This window comes from Corvus moneduloides, chromosome 19 (assembly GCF_009650955.1).
Source record: "Corvus moneduloides isolate bCorMon1 chromosome 19, bCorMon1.pri, whole genome shotgun sequence".
Taxonomy (NCBI): Eukaryota; Metazoa; Chordata; class Aves; order Passeriformes; family Corvidae; genus Corvus; species Corvus moneduloides.
Window position 1 is genome coordinate 8066830 of NC_045494.1, and position 19786 is coordinate 8086615.

At 56.1% G+C, this 19786-nt stretch overlaps 1 protein-coding gene across 1 annotated transcript; it reads right to left on the bottom strand.

Moving 5' to 3' along the window:
• Positions 1 to 1591: 1591 nt before the first annotated feature.
• On the bottom strand, positions 1592 to 17982 carry CYGB (cytoglobin). Its single transcript, XM_032128777.1, has 3 exons — positions 17469 to 17982; positions 7023 to 7254; positions 1592 to 6341 (listed from the first exon to the last, which is right to left on the bottom strand). The coding sequence occupies exons 1-3, from the start codon at positions 17609 to 17611 to the stop codon at positions 6177 to 6179; spliced, it is 540 nt and encodes a 179-aa protein (XP_031984668.1). The 5' UTR covers positions 17612 to 17982; the 3' UTR covers positions 1592 to 6176.
• Positions 17983 to 19786: the final 1804 nt, after the last annotated feature.

Sequence of the window (19786 nt, forward strand, 5' to 3'; positions counted from 1 at the left end):
AGGATCTGGGGGTAAATATTAGTACGAAGTGAAGGGCTGTGTACATATTTTCTCCCTGCAAGGTAATGCTGAAATTCCCTGCTCCTTTTCAACAAGCTGTTGGAAAAAACAGCCCCGTTTTAGCACCCTCTGGCCACTGCTGGGCCTGGCTACTCTCAGCTTAGCGTGCAAAGGTCTGAAAACTTCGGGTCCCCACTGCAGCCTCCCCACTCCAGAGCCGAGTCCTTTTGCTTGTGGTTTCCCAGACCATGTTTCCCATCTGGAGCAGAGCAGTGTGCAGACTTTGCTGTCTGTTCACTTCCGCCTGGAAGTGTGTACAGGATGTGGCAGAGACTCTGAGGATGGCTTATTAATCACATTAACAACACCAAGTGGTTTTTTACCCCACAAGAAAAGACACATCAGGAGAAGACAGATTGAACCAGGCAGTTATTCCCCTCCCCACATAAGCAGGCCTCTGGATCTCTTTGCTGTGTCCATGGCTGGTTGGGCTTGGTTTGTGAAGCTGTAGGGAAAGACAAGGGTTCCCCTTGTAAGGCCACACTTGTCACTGTGGCTTGGGGAATACAGAGTATCTCAAGTGCCTGCCCAGGGAAAAATGCCACCACTCAACTGCTGTTTTTTCCAACATGCAGGGCTGGAGGACAGCATTGCTGTCCTCAGCCCAACAGGATAAAAGTCAGCACCAGGCTCCCCAAGACCCTGAGCAGCCACCAAGGCACCGATCTCTGCCCTCCTCCCTCTCAGAACTGTGTCCCCCAGCCTCAGTCTAAACTGGGATTAGCTCCCCTTAAACTTACGTGTGGCCAGGTGCTGGTATGGGATGGGTTTTCCCATCCTTGAAAGACCATTCTGTACTTGGAGTAAAGAGAAGCACAATAAACAGCATTGCTTGAATTTGTTTTCCGAGCCTTGTATCCCACGGCAATGGGGCTTATGGGACCATAGCATGAGCCTGTCTGTTTGTCCATCCACCCTCTGCCAACAGCTTTGGAAAGGTTGGCCAGCGTCAACTAAACTTGAGAGGGCCGTTTTGTAAATGAGGGAGCTGGGAAGACCCATGGGGGGAAACCACAAAGTGACCCAACCCTGCTGCGACCCATCCCCCCACAGCGTGATCCAGCCTCAGCGAGAGGCTCAGGAGGAGCCGCCAGGGACTGAGACGCAGAAAACTGGGCTGCTGCTGCTCAGGCAGCTGTTTGTTATTTTTACAGGCTGGGAACAGTCTCACAGTCCTTGGTGGTCGTGGCTGCTGCATGCTGTGGCCATCAGCAAGTATTTTGGACTGCTTGGACTGCCAAAAGCACAGGAATAGCTCCTGCTCCAAGGAGAGCCCCTGCTGGTTTGTACAACATACCTGGAAGCCAAGTGAAGAGCCTGGAGGAGGGGCAGACCCTTCCCTCCCCACCTGAGTGCACTGCTAATATGCCTCCAGCCACCTCTACCACCCTTGGTGGGCACATCCCCTCCCTTTGCTGCTGCTTTCCAGCCAAAAAGCTCCCTCAGAGTGAGCAGGAACCCCCAGGGGCAGCCCCCTGACACCCCTTCACCTCGTAGCCACCGCATCAGAAAGAAACCAAGCAGAGCGGGAGGGGGTTTGATTGATTTATCCACTGAAGATACAAGTTTCAGTTTAATAACACCATTTTGTCCGGTTACAAACATACTAAAAACCTACAAAAAGAAAAACAAGTTACACCCATATACACGGAACGCAGGTATAAAACCAGCACGGAAGCGCCGAGGAACACGAACATGAACAGGATCCGCAGCAGGAACAGGAAAGACACGGAGTTACATCAGACTGCGCCAGCTCACGTCTGTGGGTCACGCTGGGACTGGTTCAGACATACTAACAATTAGAGACAACTTCAGCTGTGGAAAATAATTAGCGCCGCAGCCCGGCAAAGAGGTCAGAGCCAGGCGGGTGGTTTTGTCCCTCCCTTTCCCTAAGTTGGTCCAAGGTCAGTGCATGGGTTTCCCTTTTCTCCCTCTGTCTGGCATCGATGGCGCTGGCCCCGAGCAGCCCTCGCTCCGACGTCCCCGCAGCAGGGCAGCTTCCCTACAGCAAGGGGCAGGGAAGGCTGAGCTCTGGCACCAGAGGCCAGCCAGGTGAAATCTGGTCCCCACTGAAGTCGCTGGGCACGCTCCAGGGAATGGGGAGATGCTGTGACCTCTTTCCTGGGACAAAGTGGCAGAGATGCGAGAGGACTCCCCAGGGAGAGCTCACGGCTCGGCTGCCTCGGGGATTTGTCACCCCCCAAGAGAAGATGAAGTTGGTGGCATAAGGCCCATAAGGGTCCTGGTGGTGCTGGGGGGTCTCTCTAGCTAGGTGTCTGCAGAGCTAAACCTGCCATGAATGTTGGGCATAGGAGAGGGAGATGGGGTGGGTGGGAGGGATCCATGCCCCATCCCAACCCAGTGCTTCCCATTCCCTCCAGCGCTCAACTCCCTCTGACCAAATGTTGAGCTTCAGGGGAGGGGACAAGAGTTGGTTGACATGAGCGAGTGCTGCCAAAGAGAGCCAGGACGAGGTGCTCAAGGGGGACCCTGCTCCAGGGACGCTAAATCCCCCTCTCACTCAGCATTTCTCTACCTCTGGCAGGGGGCACAAAGGCTTTCCCACCTGGATCACAGCTCCAAGCCCAGCCCTTGAAGATAGTACCAAGGTGCTGGCTGAGCCAGGGGTTGGCTGGGGCTGGGGGACACAGGGAACCTCCACAGGGCAGGAGAGAGACCAACTGGCCCCCAACATGTGCTGGCATCATGCCCTGACCCCCATCTTCTCACCCATGAATCTTGGGGAAAAGACTTTGCAAGTTGATCCCTACCTGCCACCACCAAGGAGAGCAGAGCTCAGCCCAAAGTGCCCTTAGCTCAGCCTGAATGCGCCAGGAAGTGAAAGGTCAAGCCCCAGAGAGCAAAACCTGAACAAAACGGGGATAAAGGGGCCCCCAGTTGGCTGTGGTGGGATCAGGGGGGAGCAATGGGCTGGCAGCGACAGGGAATGGCTGTGCATGGATGTGTGTGTGCCGGGGAGCCGTGCACAGAGCCAGGACACAGCCCCCCCCTTCCTGCTCTTCCACATGGCATTTATCAGCCCTGTCACTCTGGAATGGTACTTTTTCCTTATTCTGTTGATCTTCATCTCTCCCCAGATGAGAATGTTCCTGGATTTAAGCAATGCCTCCTCAGCTGCGGGCGGCAAAGAGGGGGCGTTCGCTTTATCTCCATCTCCTCCCCTCCCGAGCTTTGCCCTGGCCACCCTCCTGCTTCATGTTACTTCCTACGAAGCTGATAAAAATAAACTTGTTTTTGCTTGCATCTACTGGACTGGCCTGCAATTTGGCTGATGGGGAGCGGAGGGCGCTCCTCGAGGGACAGCAGCTGCACACATCTGGATGTGCTTTAGGAAAAAGTGCCTGGAAAAAACCCCAAGCCCAGCACACGCACGCGTGGGCGCACGAGGCCGCGGGTCAGCTTTTTCTAGGGATGTAAAAAAAGAAAGGAGAAACCAAGTGCCATTTAAAGGGGAGGTGGGGGGACCTGGCTGCTGCTGCTCCCCAAAAGCCAAGGCACATGGGTAGGTCGGGTAGGAACACGGAGAATTTCCAGGCGCTCCAAAGTGGCTTCTCTGCAGACTGGGAGCCCAGTTTTGGTTGTGGGAAGGGAGGGGAAGGGTTTGCGCTGCAAAAATAAAATTCCCACCTGGAGATTATTAACCGCAAAGGTTTATGTGCAAATTTTGTCTAAAGATGAAACATCCCTGTACGGAAACAGCCCTGGCCCAGCATCCGCAGAGCACAGGGAGTACGTGAACTCATCAGAAATATGTGCTGCTGGCCTCAAGGCCTTGGCAGGAGTCAGCAAAGCTGTGCTCCAGAGAGTCCCGTGATGTGCACACACAAATATCATCTAACAGTCTTGATCCAAGTGATCCCTCTCCAGTCCTGCACTGGAGGGAAGTCAATGGCTGAACAGGTTTTCCCCATCCATCCCTGCCCCGGGCAGCAGCAGCTGTTTGAGGGATGCCTCCACTGACACTCGAGGGACGAGCAGCCGCTCTGACACTCCAGTGTGAGCTGGAGGCAGCAGCTGCTGGCACCTTCACCAGTGCAGGCTGGTGGGCTGAATTTTGGGGGTGCTGACTCTGACAGCCCACCCCATGAGCAAAGCAGCATCACTTGTCACCCTGTGCCTGTCCCTTCCTTTTACAGCCCCTGGATCTTGCATGCTGCCATGCCAAGGACAGCTGTGCCCGAGCTGTTATTGCCACCCAGCTCTCCATGGATGCCCAGGACGTGCCTTTGCTCCAGGCTCCATTGCTCCTCTCCATCAGTGGTAGTGTGGGATGTAGGAAGGAAAGAACTGCAAGGCCGGAGTGGCTGTAGTGACATTATTGGAGTCCTGGGGCTATTTTGAGACACAATAAACCTGTCCCTGGGGATGATTAAAAGCACAGGTGAGTAAAGCAGGAGTTTCTGTCTGTCTGTCTGCTCTGGGGGAGGGAGGTCAGCCTGGGGGAGTGGCTGCTGCCCCCTCCATCTGTGTCCCCACAGTGGGGGGATGTCCCCAAGGCAGCTGTGGGGATCCCAGTTGGAACCGTGGGCTGGTTGCCTGTCCAGCTGGCATCCAGGAGAGGAGCTGGTCTCTCTCAGGGAGCTGCCAGCTCTCCAGGACAGCAGTGGAGCGAGGCCAGAGGAAATCTCAGAAGGGAACCCTCCTCCCACTTCAACAGATAGCATTGCCCTTAATGCTAGAGCTCTAAAAATAGCAGAGGCCTTTAGGGAAATATTGGGTGGCAAGGATTCCAAAGCTTCCCAGCACATCTGACATTTCATCCTCATCCTCAGCCCTTTCCCAATCAGTTCCCAGAAATCTTATAAATCCAACCACATGTGGGCAGGAGGCAACGGGGCTGCTCCTCCTCCGTTTTCCATAAATGCAGGGGAAACTGAGGCACAAACCAGGCAGACTCACCCAGAAGTTCAGGAGGAGTCGGTGTTAGAGGCGGAATGAGTGCTCCAAGCCCTGCAGCCACGTTTTGGGGGGTGTGGGAGAAGCCTTTGTCAGGCACAGGCAGGAGCACTGCTGTCCCTGGGAGGGACCCAGCTCCTGCAGGGGCTGATTTCTACCAGGCACTTTATTCAGAGGAACCCAGTTTCACCACGAGGGCAGGAATCTGCTCTGTACAAGGTATTTATTAATTTTAACAGAGAAGGGACCTTTCCTCACACCCAGAAATCCCTCCTAATATGTCCATGCCATCTTTCCCCCTCCTGGTCACAGCCTGATCCCCCTTCTCACTGAGAGGGCAGAGCTGGACAGACAGACCTCCACACACCAGCTGCCAGGGCAGTGGCACATCGTGTGCCACCCAAGCCCATCCTCAGGGAGCTGAAGGGCAGTGGGTGGACTCACCAGCTCCCCACGTATGGCACAGGCATCCCACCTACACACCATGCCCCGAGCCACGAGGGGAGGCAGCCCAAAGGTGTCCCCCTCCTTCCCACTCTCTCGTGCTGTGGGAGCACATCCCTCCCACCCCAGGAGGGTTTGCAGCAGCCAGCCAAGGACAGGGACTGTGGGTGACAGGAGAGGTGAGGGCTGCTGCCCACCTGGAGCACAGGGTGATGGGCACCCAGAGTGGCTCTGGCTGCCGGCCCTGCCACGTGCCCGGTGATAGAGAAAGTGCAAAGCAAAGCATTCTCGGTGCCAGTCGGAGGTCTCCATGTGCGTCCCCAAAAACCAGGTTTACTCAGGGGCTTCGCATGGAAAATGAGGGTTGTGTTGTTCGGCAGTGAACAGGGCAGCAGCACTTGTGCAAGGGACTTTGAGATGGTGCGGGTGAGGTGCAGGGTTTGGGAGGTGGTGATGGACGGGCCAGGACAGGAAGATGGAGCCAACAACCAACGCTCTCCCCTCACCCTCTGCATCCCCTTCCAGCATCCCCTGCAACTGCTTCACCCCAACCCACCCACACCCTTCATGGTTCTGTGGTTTTTTGGCTTAGATAGTTTGTTTTTAAACCCCATGGAGATCAAATTGTGACTTGGCAGCTGACAGAACTGGCCCTACCGGGCTCCCCAAACTGAGCAAAGATCTTGAGAAGAGACCAGAGTGAAGTCCTGGGGTGAGCGAAGCCCTCCCTGCCCCTCTCGTGGCCCCCTGGGCGCTCACAGGGTGGCAGTGGGATACTGAGCCCAGCCCACCTCCTTGTAGGCCGCCGTCACGTGGGTGTAGATGAGGGTCTTCATCTTGGTCCAGGCTCCGTGTGCCTCCGGGGTGAAGTCGTTGGGGTATTCCTCAGCAATGACCTCCAGCATGACACCAGTGAGTTTCTAGGGGGGAGGCAGACAGCCAGCAAGGGGTTAGTAACTCTCCAGGGAGCTGCTCACAGCAAATTTAGCTTTTTCCTACAGAAACACTTGAGTCCTGCTGCTGTCTGTAGGACACAGATATCCTGGAGGTCTGTTGACACCCCTGGGAGCAGACAGGACAGGTAACCAGCCTGCCCAGGCAGCAAGGCGGAGACCCAGGCCTGAGGAGGGAGCTGCTTGCAGGCTGAAGCATCTCCCCAGTCTGGGCACCTCAATTTATTTACAGAATCACAGAATATTCCGAGTTGGAAGGGACCCATAAAGATCATCAAGTCCAGCTCTTAAGTGAGAGGCCACATGGGGATCAAACCTGCCATTTTGGTGTTATTAGCTCTAACCAGCTAATTAGCCAACTAATTGAGTCCCTGCTACCACGCTTAATTTCCAAAAGAAGAGGGACACAGCCAGGTGTGTTTCCCTGGGCAGGGGGAGGTACTGGGTGCTCTGGCATTGGCTGTGAGTGGGAACGGTGGTCTCCATGGGACAGTGTCACAGTGGGACACTGCAGCTATGTGGGGAGCAGTCCCCACATCCAGCCAAGCTTCTCCAGCCAAGGAACAGGCAGCACCAGCTCACCACAGCTCCTCTTCCCCTGCCCTCTTCCTAAAGCAGCCCAAAGATTATTTTGCTCCTATCCTTTACCTTAAAGTAGATGGGCTCCACTTTGTGCTTGAGGGCATGGGCCTTGCCCACCAGGGCCAGGACAGAGGAGACCTTTTCGGAGTCGTTGAGGTTCTCCACCACGGTGTTGATGGCCCCCATGACCCTCCGAGCGTGCTTGCGCAGCTGCAAGCTCCTCTCCATCTCCAGCGGGTCCTCCATGTGCTTGAACTGGCTGAAGTACTGCTTGGCCGAGGGGAAGTTCACAAAAAACCTTCCAGAAAGAACAGACACGAAATGCCATCAGGAGGGGCAGAGCAGGCTGAGGGGTTAAAGCCAAGCACGGAGGGATGGAGATGCTGGAAGCCACCCCCTGCGTCTCACACAGCCAGGGCTGGTTTTCCTATCGAATTCCCCAGGAGCTGCAGCATTCAGCTGTCTGAAAACCAGCAGGTTGATGCCTTTCTCCCAAACCCCATCTGCTACAAGGTCAGCACAGCTGGATATTCATCCACAAAGCAGAGGCAAGGCTAAGTTCTTGATGCCCAGAGATGCCACCCAGGTGTGCCAGATGCTGGATATGTGCCCACATGCATCAAAACATCACGTCCTGCCTCAGAGAGCTGGAGATGAGCATGAAAACCTTTCTTTACCCCATTCAGCCTCTCGCTGCCCCTCTTCCTTGGTCCCATGGGCTTTATTTCTGCATGGCGACCGAGAACAGTGTCCCCTTGTCCAGGTTGCCTCCAGCTTTCATGGATCAGCCCCACCAGAGTCTCCAGCAGGACCTAAGGCTATGGCACTACTCATCTGTGACATTTCCCCCAGCACAAGGATACCTCAAACACTCACCAGCCCCTCTGGGGGGCCAGGGGATCCTCTTTTCTGCCAGATTAAATCAACCCCAATGAAATGCAGCTGAAAGAAATGAAGTTGCGATCGCAGCTGATGTACTGAGCTCTCCAGGGAGGTGGAGGGCTGGAGGGGGCAGGGAGTGGAAGGGCACAAGGTGACAGGGTACCGGGCTGGAGCCACCAGTGCCAACACCACCCATGCCAGCACTGCAGCTGGGGCTGACACCTGAGTCACATTAAACACCCCCTTCCACCTAATTTATGCAGGAGAGAACCACGTCAGCGTTTGTTCCCTGCTTTTGCCCAGCTCCCTCCCTCCTACAGGGCTCTCCCTGGCTCCTGGACTGGTGAAGGATGCTCAGGAGGCAGCAGAGTGCTCCCAGGCTGTCCCCCATCATTCCTGGCTCCAGGCAGACTGCATCCTCCCCTCCCTAACCCCCTTCCCAAGCACCATCCCAGACCACGGGAACCTGAACCCATCCCACCTCTCTCTCCAACCATCACTGCTTGTCTGCAGAACCAGGTGGGATCCTCTTCCCCACTCACCACTCCATGAATAATCGCAATATTGAGTACCAGGCTCCTTCACCAATTTGTTATCCTCCTTTTTCCCCCCTCCCTTCCTTCCCCCGCTCCCTTGGCTTGTGAAAGCTTGGGGGCATTGCCAAGGAAGCGGCGTGAAGCAGCGCCTGGAGTGCACCGCCGCTTCTGTTGCTTCCCCAAGGCATCTGGGATTCATCAGATGGCCCAAAATAGGTTTTGGAGGTGTGAAGAGTGTGCCGAGGAAAGGGTGGGGGAGGAAGGAAGGTGGAAGGGGGGAGATAAGGTGTTGCTTTCAAAACCCAGAGGGGACCCATGACAAAACTCCTCTTGTTGTTGTGCAGCCTCCTCCCCCCGGCACGGCTTCTCCTGACACATCTGGTCCCTGTCAGGAGAAATCACTCCCAGGCCTGGCTGTCTCCAGCTCCTGCCACCACAGAGATGCTCAGTCCTTCAGCTCAGAGCTGTCAGAGAGGTGCTGGGGGATGGAGCTGGCCAGGGCTGCATGGATAGCATCATTCCCAGGATTTAATTTGTGGCATTTCCCCACAGAAGGGCAAACATTCCAGTCTGGTTTAATGGGACCATTTTTTCCAACGGGACTCAGCATCCCTCTGCCCCCATCCCATCTCCCCCCACCTCTGTTCAAGCTGTTGCAGCTCCAGATGCCCAGCAAAGCCCTCCAGCTCCAACAGGGATCATCCTGCTGGGGTCAGAGTTAAGGGTTTTACCATCCCTGCTAGTGGATCTTTCCCCCTAACAGGCATCCCCCCAGGCACTGGGAGCAGGGGATGTCACAGGAAGCAGGACCTGCTGCCCCAGCCAGGGGATGGAGGCTGCCAGCTGCTCCCTGCATGTCTCCACCTCTGAACCCCAAACCACGGGAAGCTCCCTGAAAAGCCGTATTTTATCTCAGCAGAAGGGCAGGATGTCCTGGAGGCATGGGAAATGAGTTGAGAAAAATTCCTGCTCTGAAGCAGGAAGGGAATAGCAAGAGGGAACTGACCTCTGCATCACCAGGAATGCAGCGTGTCCCCAACAAGAGAAGGGCCAAAAGGAGACCCTGAGACCATCACCTCCACCTCTCCCCACTTTTGGCCAGATATGCCAGGAGCAAAGACTGGTTAAACCCCCAAAATACCCCAACCTGGGTGAGACTGGACCAATGAAGGATCCGAGTACTTGGTTTCCAACCTTTCCCTGCTTTGCAGACCCTCAAACTGGCGGCCCCACAGGAGCTGAGCCCAGCAGCTTTCCCAAGGGATCTGCCATCAGGACAGCAGCGATGCTGGGGATGGAAAAGAGCAAACCCTCAGCTCAGTCCTGTGTCTGCTGGATTTCCTTGGTGGAGAACTGAAACAGAGGAGCCCAAAACCTCTTTGCTTCAAGCAAACCCATGGATGGCCAGAGACCTGCAGCCACCTCTCCCTGGAGAGCAGCAGGCACATGCAGCAAGAACTTTTACCTGGAGCAAATATTGGAGCTGTCAAACCACAAAGAAGAGGGAAGGAGGCTCACTCAGTGGTAGTTGTTAATAAACAGAGAAGATTAATCTAACACAAAGGTTAAATATAACCAGAGGAAATGAGAAAAAAAAATAAAAGGAATAAAATAACTCAAACAACAGTGAGTTAGAAGAGGTGTTGGTTGGGGTTTTTCCATCTACAGATAATTTTGAGAGTTCAAACCTCTCGGGCTCTGGAATTTTTTTGGATCATTATGCGCGCGTGTGTGGTTTGGGCTCTTTTTCTCCATCAGAGTCATTAAAAGATGATATTTACCATTGCATATCACACAAAATGATGATTGATAGGAACCAGATGCCTGCACACCGATCTCATTAAATTTCTTTTTAAGCGATTCCATTCTGCACCCGCTAATTTGTACTCTGCCAGCTACATCTGGACCCAGCGGACAGGATGTCAGGATTGCTTTTCCTCTCTCTTTTGCCCTTGTAACAACTTTAAGGACACAACCATTCCCAGTAGCAGAGCCAAAGGAAATAATTAAGGTGCAAACCCACTGCAGTTACTGGAAACCTGTTTTCTGTTAAGGAGGAGTGGCTCCTCCATCTTCCCCACCTTCCTCCCTCTCCCCAGAGCAAATCCTGCATGGAGGAAATCTCCAAACCCAGCCACCTTCTTGCCTCCCCAGCTGGAAAGAGGACACCTGGATGCTGCTTGGTCCTCCTGAGCATCTAAACCCTTGACACTTCACCTACCTTGTTTGCAAACCATGGGGTGAAAATACTCCTGAACCCTCAGATCTGCTGGGAAGCTTCAGCTGAACCCCAGCCAGCACTTGGAGCCTGCTTTTTTCTAGGTTTCCACAGAACCAGTTAGGTTGGAAGAGGCCTTTAAGATCACCAAGTCCAGCTCTTAACCCAGCACTGCCAAGCCCACCACTAAAACACGTCCCCAAGTGCCACATCTACACATCTCTTCAATCCCTCCAGGGTTGGTGACTCAACCTACCAATGCTTTCATGTTTTCTCTCGCCTCGTCCCTCTACGTGGGAGAAACTCTAAGGCAGCCTGGAGCCTCTCCGTGTCCCTTTTCAAACCTCTCCTTCCAACTCCTCTCTGCTCGGGTGCCTACAAAGCAGCTGATAATGGGTAGGCAGGTGGTGTGTGATGCTGCTATTTATTATGCCGAGGGCTGTCTCACCGCTTCGCCTGCACGTTCCCCGCTGCTCCTCCCAGACACCTGTAGCCCATCATCCCCTTTTCAGGCTGGGGAAAGGCTCTGGGTGCTGCCTGGGTGTTTACCCAGCCCAGGGCGAGGAAGGTCTCAGCCGTGTCAGTGCCACAGCTCAGCAAGACGGGAAAAGGCAAACCTAATGAGCAAGAAGAGGATTGTGCCTGCCTGCTCCAGTGTCCTGCCTCTGAAAGCTCCTGGACAGGTGGAGATGGTGGTGGGCAACATCTCCAGCTCCATCATAGGAGGGCTGGAGGGAAAAGGGCCGAGCCCCCCATCCACACACTAATGCTGAATTCAAGTTCTTCTACAGCTGAGAGAAACGTGGAGCTGGCCTTCCTCCAAGTGAAGCCTGCACCCCGCTGCAAAGCCTTGGGAGCAGAATCCAGCACAACACAGAACCGTGCTTGGAGGCTGTAATGCCCCAAGGCAGAGGGACCAGGACACCCCAGTGAGGCTGGGAGTGGATTCAGCAGCAAAGATTCCACCAAATACATTTGGACATGAGCTAGAAACCCCCAGGGGCATCTGCTGCTCGCTCCTGTGTGCACAGCTCACACCTCCAAGTCCTCACTGCTGGTGTTTTCCCCAAGCACATGTGTGGGTTCAGCCCAAAGGCTTTTGGCTGCATGGATGAACCCTTAGGGTAGGGGTAAGGACAGCTGTCATCAGAGAAGTGAATTAACAGCGCCCAAGTGGCTTTCCCAAATGTCTCTGGATACCTACCTCCCCTGGAGTTGGAAGAAGACCCCTGGCTGGGTAGAGAGGTGGGTAACACACATCCACAAGGATGCAGCCCATGTTCCACTAAAACGGAGAACCTCTGTGTTGCTGGTGTCCACCACCACCACCCCCTCTCCCATCCAACGCTTCCACGACGATTTCCAGCAGCCCCGACTCAGCCCTGCCTGTGCTTGGGCAGGATCGTCAGCCAGCCCAGCCTGCATTCTGCGTTCCCCAGGCACCCTCAGCGCCTGCCAGCCTTGCCAGGGCTGTCCTGACATTTCCCTGCCGTTAACGAGCCCTGAAGCTGCACAGGCGAGCGCTCGCCGAGCCGCGTCCGGGCGCGGCCCCGCTCCGCCGCCGCAGCCCCATTAACGGGGCGGGCTGGCAGAGCCGAGACCTGGCCCTCGCCGCCGGCTCTGGAGGAGGGATCATCACGGCTGGAACCGACCCATCCTTAGCCACAGCCAGAGAAACTGGCCGGGGAAACTGCTCGCCCTCTGTGTCTTTCCTTGCCGTGGTCACCTTGGATGTCCTTGCTGCTCTCGGGGTGTTGAGTGAGATTTTTCTATCCCCACGTGGCTTGCAAGTGATGCAAGGGCAGCACGGGGACAGGGGACACGGGAAAGGCTGTTCTCTGGACATCCCAAGAGCTGCTGGCAGCCCCGAGGTCGTGGTTGGTACGGGGTGTGCCACAGGGATCCCCACACAGCTGCCTTGGCCATGAAGAAGCCAAAAGGGCTGGTCCCGGGAGCTGTGACCAGTGAGACAATGCAGCCGTAGGAGAAGGGGCTGTTTGAGACTGAGCTAACTAAACCCTCACTCGCCCCCTCACTGCTCATGGAGAGGTTGTTAGGTTGGGAAATGTCCCTTATGTGTGCCTGTGCCAGCAGAGCAGAGCCCTGCTGCTCTCTGGCTCTCCTTGTCCCCAGAAAGAACGTCTCCCCAGCTTGACCACAACCATTCACGAGCATGGAACAAACCGTGGGACAGGGACTCTGCTGCCGGTCTTTTCAGGGGGCCCTTTTCAAAGAGAGATATTGCATCTCTCTGAGCCACTTTGCCCTGAAATGTGTCCTTCACCAGGCAGCAACGGAGCCTTTCCCTATGGACACCTCTGCAAAACACATTGGCTTTGGGGCTAGCTGCAAAATCACTTCTTTAAATGCCATTTTTGGGTAGATTCAGCCCATACTTTTTCGATTCAGCTGAAAAAAAAAGGGTTTCTGCATTGCCAGACTCATTACTCAGATTTTTTGCTATTTTAACCTAGAACTCACAATAACGTCTGGCATCCAAGGAGTGCTTTCATATTTTAAAGCTCTTTGCAAACTGTCTGAATCCAGGTGTGTTTGCTCAGACTTAGCAGCTGTCGAAATCCAGGGGCCTGATCCTGCACTGGCAAACCTTTTGCTTCCCCTCCTACATCTCTTGAGGGGGAAAGAGCACACCAGGAGTGATGGAGAAGGCGGAAATTTGGAAAGCTGATGGATCTGAAGTGCAGACGGAGTGAACGGTGGTGAAGCCCTGTGGAGGTGGCACAGCCTGTGGTGGCTGAGCCAGGTTGCGTTGCCTGCACTCGGCACAGCATTAACATTTGGTGCAGGTTCTCCTGGGGTCTAACAGAAACTATCCCTGGGTTTTATCCCCTGCTGGGATCCATAAAGTTTTGTGGTCCCACATCTGTGCCTGTGGTACGTGTGTGTGGGTGTGGGAGCGAGCGCGTGCGCCGGCCAGGACAGGCTGTGTTTTTAGCCCTGGTGTCCTGGGCTTAGTCGGGATCTGCAAAGGATTTGAGAGTCCCAAGCCCCCTCTGGGTGCTCTCAGCCCCTGGGTGCTGCGGAGGGCTGGGCCAGCCCCGGGTGTTCGCATCTCCCAGCCCTGTCTCGGAGTGTTGCCAATGAACTGTTGGAAGGGGAAAAGGGGGATCTTGGGGAGGGAGGGCCATGAGCTGGAGGGGCTCCTGCACTGTACAGCGAGGGCTAGTGCAGGTTCTGAAGGTTGCCCTGCTCCCCTGGCTCACCTGAGCTCCCTGCTGTGAGCTCTGTGCTGAGGGAGGGTTCAAAAAGTACTCATTCCTAAATAACAGATGGGGAAACTGAGGCGCAGCAGTGAGCCTGGGTGTCATGGGGAGGCTACGGAAGAGCTTCAGCCCAGGGCTCCCAGCTGGCCCACTTGGGAACCACTCAGCCAGGAGGCACAGCCCCCTGCGAGCAGCTCCAGACTCCAGCTCCAGCCCCAACTCCTGCTCCAGCTCCAGCAAGGGTTAAGGCAGCTGTGAGATGGAGCCTGCAGAGGCCCCTGAGCTCCCGAGGAGGAAGATGAGCGTGGCGAGGAGACTCTGCTTCCTCCGGGGCGAAGCTCCCCACCGAGGAAATTGTCAATTAGCGACATAGTTTCAACCACAGAGCGCAGATTCCCAGGATCCGGTGGCTGCTCAGCCGTTGTCCCCATTATCCGTGTTTGTGTCCCCCGGGGTCCCAGAGCCCTGTGAGATCAGGGACCCATCGTGCCAGGGCAGGACCCCAGGGGCTTGCTGTGGGTTCAAGCACCAGCAGCAGCCACGAGGGATGGGAACGTGATGCCCAGCTCTGTGCCTCAGTTTCCCCATCTGCAAAGCATGGAAAGGCTGGGAATGGAGGGGTGGGGTGCTCGTTAGGGGCAGAGGGAGCTGGGCTGGGTTCCTGCAGGATGGCAGCACTGCAGACCCCTCATCACTGCCTTTTGGGGGGCAGTGCTGCCCCCCTGCCTCCACCCTGGATCAGGCCCCAGATTCATTTCAGAAGTGCTGCAACCCCCCAGCCCTTCCCACATGGGAAAAAGTAATTCCGTGCCCTCAGCAGCTCTGAAGGGATGGAGCGGGGATGGAGCAGGCAAGCAGGGAGAGACCCTCTGCCACCAGACACAGCTGAGTGCCTGGTCACAACCCCGACCAGAGAAGTGCTGACAGATTTACCTGCTCTCACCGCTCTGCCTGTGGGGGTTGCATCAAAGGGGGTCCACAGCCACGCATCTCCCTTCCTTCTCCCTGGCCACACCTGTGCAAACCCCTTTCTGCCTCAGTTTCCCCAGCTAGGTGAGCAAGAACACCAGGCGGGCACTAGTGAGGCAGAGGCTGACTGGGGCAGCTCCCAGCCCCCGGCACGTTGTCTGCGTGCCCACCCAAAATGCGCTGGGCGGGTCACCCCGCACCGACCCCACCGGCAGCCGCCCACTGCCCCTTCCCCATCCCCGACCTCTGGAGCTGCTGAATCATGTCTTGGGAAGTGGCTGCCGCCGGCCCGGGCTCCCGGCCGCCTCCACGCATGACCCACTTCTCCCGGCGGCTGCTGCCAGCTGCGAGCGCAGCTGGGAGAGCGGCAGCGCCGGTGCTCCAGCCCCGGCCAGGGCTGCCCTGCTTTCCTCCGGCACGTGCTTCCCCAGGGAGCTCAGGTGCAGCTCAAAGCTCACAGTGGGGCTCAGGGCAGCGGCACAAAGCCCTCTTTGGGGACAGGGTTTGTGACCGGGGGACAGCTGTGCCATGCGGGTGCAGGGGAATGTGCTGCTCCAAGAGGTGCTGCTGGAGGGGTTGGTACCTCTCCCAAATTGCATCACTATCCCCAGGGACACGCACCGAAAGGCCAGACCTCACTTTAAGGATCCCAGGGAAGCTCTGGCTGAGGGAGCAGGTGGTGGGTTTAGCTGGGATGTGCCAGGGTGCGTGCCATGACTAAGGATGAAAAGGTTCCTAAGGAGCCAGGGTTCACCCTAGCAGGCAGCTCTGTCCTGCTCTGTTGTCACAGCAGGAGAAAACCTTCACCACAGTGCCACAACTCTGCCTGGATAAAAAAAAATCCCAAACTGGACCAAAAACTTCTACTGGGAAAGTTTGAGTTGGGACCAGAGCTCGGCCACACAGTCCCCGTTGCCACACCTCAATGCCCCTCATGCCCAGCCCTGCTCTGAGCTCCATGGGGGCTCCAAAGGCAATGAGCTGCCTGGGTGAATCCCCCATGGCATTGCCATGAGTCCCTCGGTGCCAGCAGTGGGCACACAGCCACTCTCCTTGTGTCTGTGGGCAGTGGGCACCTGGCAGTGCCGGCAGATGGGGCCATGGCCTGATCCGGGTGCTGGGCAAGGGGCTGGCCATGCGTGGCTGGTGGCCAAACCCCGAGCTGAACCTCATGGGATGGGGCTAAGGGGGATTTTGTAACCTCCAGATCCCTGCCAAACTCAGTCCAGGTAGGTTTGGTGTCCCCAGCCCCGGGGCTGTCACACCTCCTGACTGCCCTGGTTGGCTACACGGGGTGGGGGCCATGGGAGAACGGGCTCGGCCATCATCTGGCTCTGAGAGAAGGAAATGTTTGTGAACGAGGTGGAGACGGGGGGTCAAATGACATTTTGGAATCTGCAGAGGGGTCTTGGTGAGAAAATCCCATTGCAGTGCTGGCAGCGAGCCTGGAGGGGAACTGGCTCTGCTCATGGCGATGTCCAGGGAGGCTCTGCTCCCTGCATACCCTGTGGGCTCGGGGCTTTAGCTTAGTCTGTTGGAAAACTTTCAGATGATTATTAATAAACAGCACATCCATCCAAGGGGTTCCCTGCGCACCCACAGTCCCCTGCTGCAGGAGGAAACTGGAAGGACACAACCCAGTCTCTGGCCTCCCACCTGGGGTGCCCGGTGTTTGGTCCAGGTGGGAGTCTGACCAGGGACATCCCAGCATTACTGACCCCAGCGATGAGTGGTGTGACTCTCTGGACAGCACCTTTGCTGTTTGCCAATAGACCATTGAGGCCATCTCACCTGCCCCTCTCCTTGCCCTGCCCGTCCTCCCATCCCTTCTCAAACAAGGAAACGGCCTGTTTGTGCCATACCCCACCGATACCCCAAACTCCCAGTGGCAGTGGGACCCTGTGGGATTTCCACTCGGCGCTTTCCCGGTCTACCTGGACATGGCTGTACTCCCAGAAAACACAAAACCCCCCACCTGCGTCTGCTCCTCACCTCCAGAGCATCTCCCCTGCTCTGGTTGCAGGTGCAGAGCTTCGAGCTGCTGTCTGTGCCCCATGGCCATCGGGAGATGCTCTGCACCCCCTTCCCGGGGCTGCTGGCTCCCTGTCCCCCACTGCCCCCTCTCCCGCCCGTGCCCCCCACAGCCCCCTTCCACCGCCAACTTCAGCGCTCTCCTTCCCGCCGACGCTGCCGCCGGAGGGACAGATGGTGCCCTCGGAGACACACCTGCTTGGGTTTTATCTTGGCTCCCAACTTGCATTATTTCACCCGCCAGCCTGCTACGTACCCGTGCCATCCGCACGCCGCTCCCTGGGGTGGGGGGGGGCAAAAACCCCAGATCCCCAACCCACCCGCAGCCGGGGCTGAGCTCCCCCCGCCTCCGCCGCCCCCCCCAGCCCCGGCCGCAGGTTAAGGTGACCTTTGCATGGAAGCAGCGTCCCCCAAAGTCCCCGGCAAGGCTCCCCCCGCTCCCCCCGCCGCTGCCACCCGGGCTCAAAGGTGTGGGAATCCGAGGAGCGCTGTGAATCCCTGCTCCCAGGCAGCAAATACACCCAGCCAGCTCCCCACTCGCTGTCATTCATCTCCACTCAGTTCTATATATTGTTCTGCCTCTTTCTCAGCTATAAAGAGATTCAGTTGCATTTGCTGCTTCTTTTTTTTTTTTGGTTTGTTTTTCAAATACCTGATGAGTATGGAGACCCCAACGTCCTCGCAGTTTGCATATACTCTGCTCCATATCTCTTGAATAACCTTTTTTTCTGCGTCTGAAATCTCTTCACTTCTTTCCCATCTCTCAATCTCCATTTCTCCCTGGACTTTCTCCATGAAAAACAGCCGGCAGGATCCTCCGGGAAGCCAGGAGGAGATAAAGAGAGATGTGTGTTAGCGGGTATATCCTGCGAGAGGAGACAAGGTGTTTGCTCGGCGGCTCTGCGACGTGTGGATGTGGATGGATGTGTGTGTGTGCGTGTGTGTGAGTGCAGCTGCCTGTCGGCGTGTTTAGATATTGAATTTAAAAAATATCCCGGAGGAAGGATGCGTGCGATTAGATTTGAGATCTCCTAGTGCTGTCCATGGCTGTAGTTAGCTTCAGCTCGCCTCGGATGTGTGTGGCTGACTGACGAGGAACTGCCTAAAAGTAAAATATTCAAAGGCATTGCAAGACCAGCCTCTTCACCAATGTGTGAACGTGAGCTCACTTTCTCCCTCTCTCCTCCTCTCTCCCACTCCTCCCTCCTTTCCTTTTTTTTTTTTTTTTTTTTTTTTCTCCCCGAAAGGGAGGGATGAGAGAGATGTTCTGGGCAACATCAGGACGGTGCTGGCGGGGGGAGGTAGTGCTTCAAGTTTTTTTTTCCAGCCCTTTGTAAACAGCTCAGAGGAAATTCAGAATCCAGAGTGCTGAGTTAAAGTTAGCCCAACCGCTGGCTGCGCCGAGTTCTGCCCCGGCTCTCCTCTTTGCGCTCCCTGATTTTGCAGGAGGTGCTGTTTGGAAGGACAGACCCTCGCTCATCTCCAATTCTCGGGCTGCAGAGACAGTCGGGGTCGAGAGGGGAGCACGAGGCACCCCCACTGCGAGGATCCCTCTGCCCCCCAAAAGAGATCAGGGTCTGTCCCACGGGGACTTTTTAATGCTGAGAATTTGCTCTCCCTTCTTGTGGCAGGACCCGGCTGAAAGGGATCCCGAGTTAAGGCACTCGTGAAATGAAGGTATCATTGTCACTCCGCGATTGCATCGCTGCTGGCAGCGCCTTGGCAAGGGAACACCTCCTCTCCAGGCTTCCCGCCGCCTTCGTGGGTGTGCTTTTGGGGCTGGTTTTTACCCAAATGCCATTCCCAGCTCCCTGACAATCCGGCATGTTAAACCCACAGCGCGGTCCATTTGCACGGAGAGCAGGAAAATCCTCCGGAGCCGTGTAATAACCGCGAGTCCCCCAGAGGGGGATCGGAGACAAGCGAAGCAGCGGCTGTGCCCCGCCGCCTCCCGCAGCCGCTGCGCACCCCGGCAGGGCGGACGGGCAGACAGACGGACAGACGGACAGACGGGCTGCGGGTGCCGCTCTGACGGCCTGGGGGGCGGCTGCGCCCCTGGAGGGGCTGGAGCTTTGTTACTGCAGAGCTGTCGAGGCTTTTTGCTGTGTTTCTCCTCCAAACCAGCCTCGGCCACCTCCCCGTTAGCAGCCGCCAGACTGGTGGTGTCAGCAAATTTGCTCTTGCGGAGCTAATGAGAGCTGGTGGAGAACAGGCTGCCCACAGATCCCCCACTGTGGGTCCCCCAGGGAATATGTGCTGGGACACACCGGGAGCCCCACGGATCCATGAGCCCCTGAGCTCGAGTGCAAAGCTCAGCTGCGAGCTTCTGAACCCACCAGAGTGACAACAGAACAGTGCGGCCAGCCTGACCTGGCCAGAGGTCAGGAATTGTTCAGTAACACCACCAGCAGCTGCTGAATCATCAGATTTTCACCAAATTGGTGAAAATTTGGTTTACTTTGTGCCCATTAGCCACTGGGATGAGCAGCCACGAGCCCCAGCTCAAATATTAGCTACAGTGTCCCAAGGTGGTCACCAGGCAGCAGAGAAACCTCTCTGGACCCGGGTTGGCACAGCCAAGCTTATCACCTTCCCTTGAGGTGCAGGGGAAGAGGTGCTTTAGACCTAGCTGAAACCCGGAGACACACAGCTTAAACCCAGAACAAAGCTGCAGTGCAGTGCAAGTACTTTCAAAAAGGGGAAAAAATCAAATTCTGACCAGTATGAGCACTGGGGGGATAATCTGGGTGGAGCGTTGGTTATCACTTGCTGTGTGTTTAAAGAAAAGGAATCTTCGATGCTTTTGTACCTGGTGTCCTAGCCCACGCCGGGCTCACAGCCTGGCACCTGGTTCCTGGGTGCAGAGGGTGCCCTTCCTCGCTCCCTGGCACCAGGAGTCAAAGGGTGTGGGCTCAAAAGTCTCCACTTAGAAATATTAAAATATTAGAAAATATTAGAAAATATTAGAAA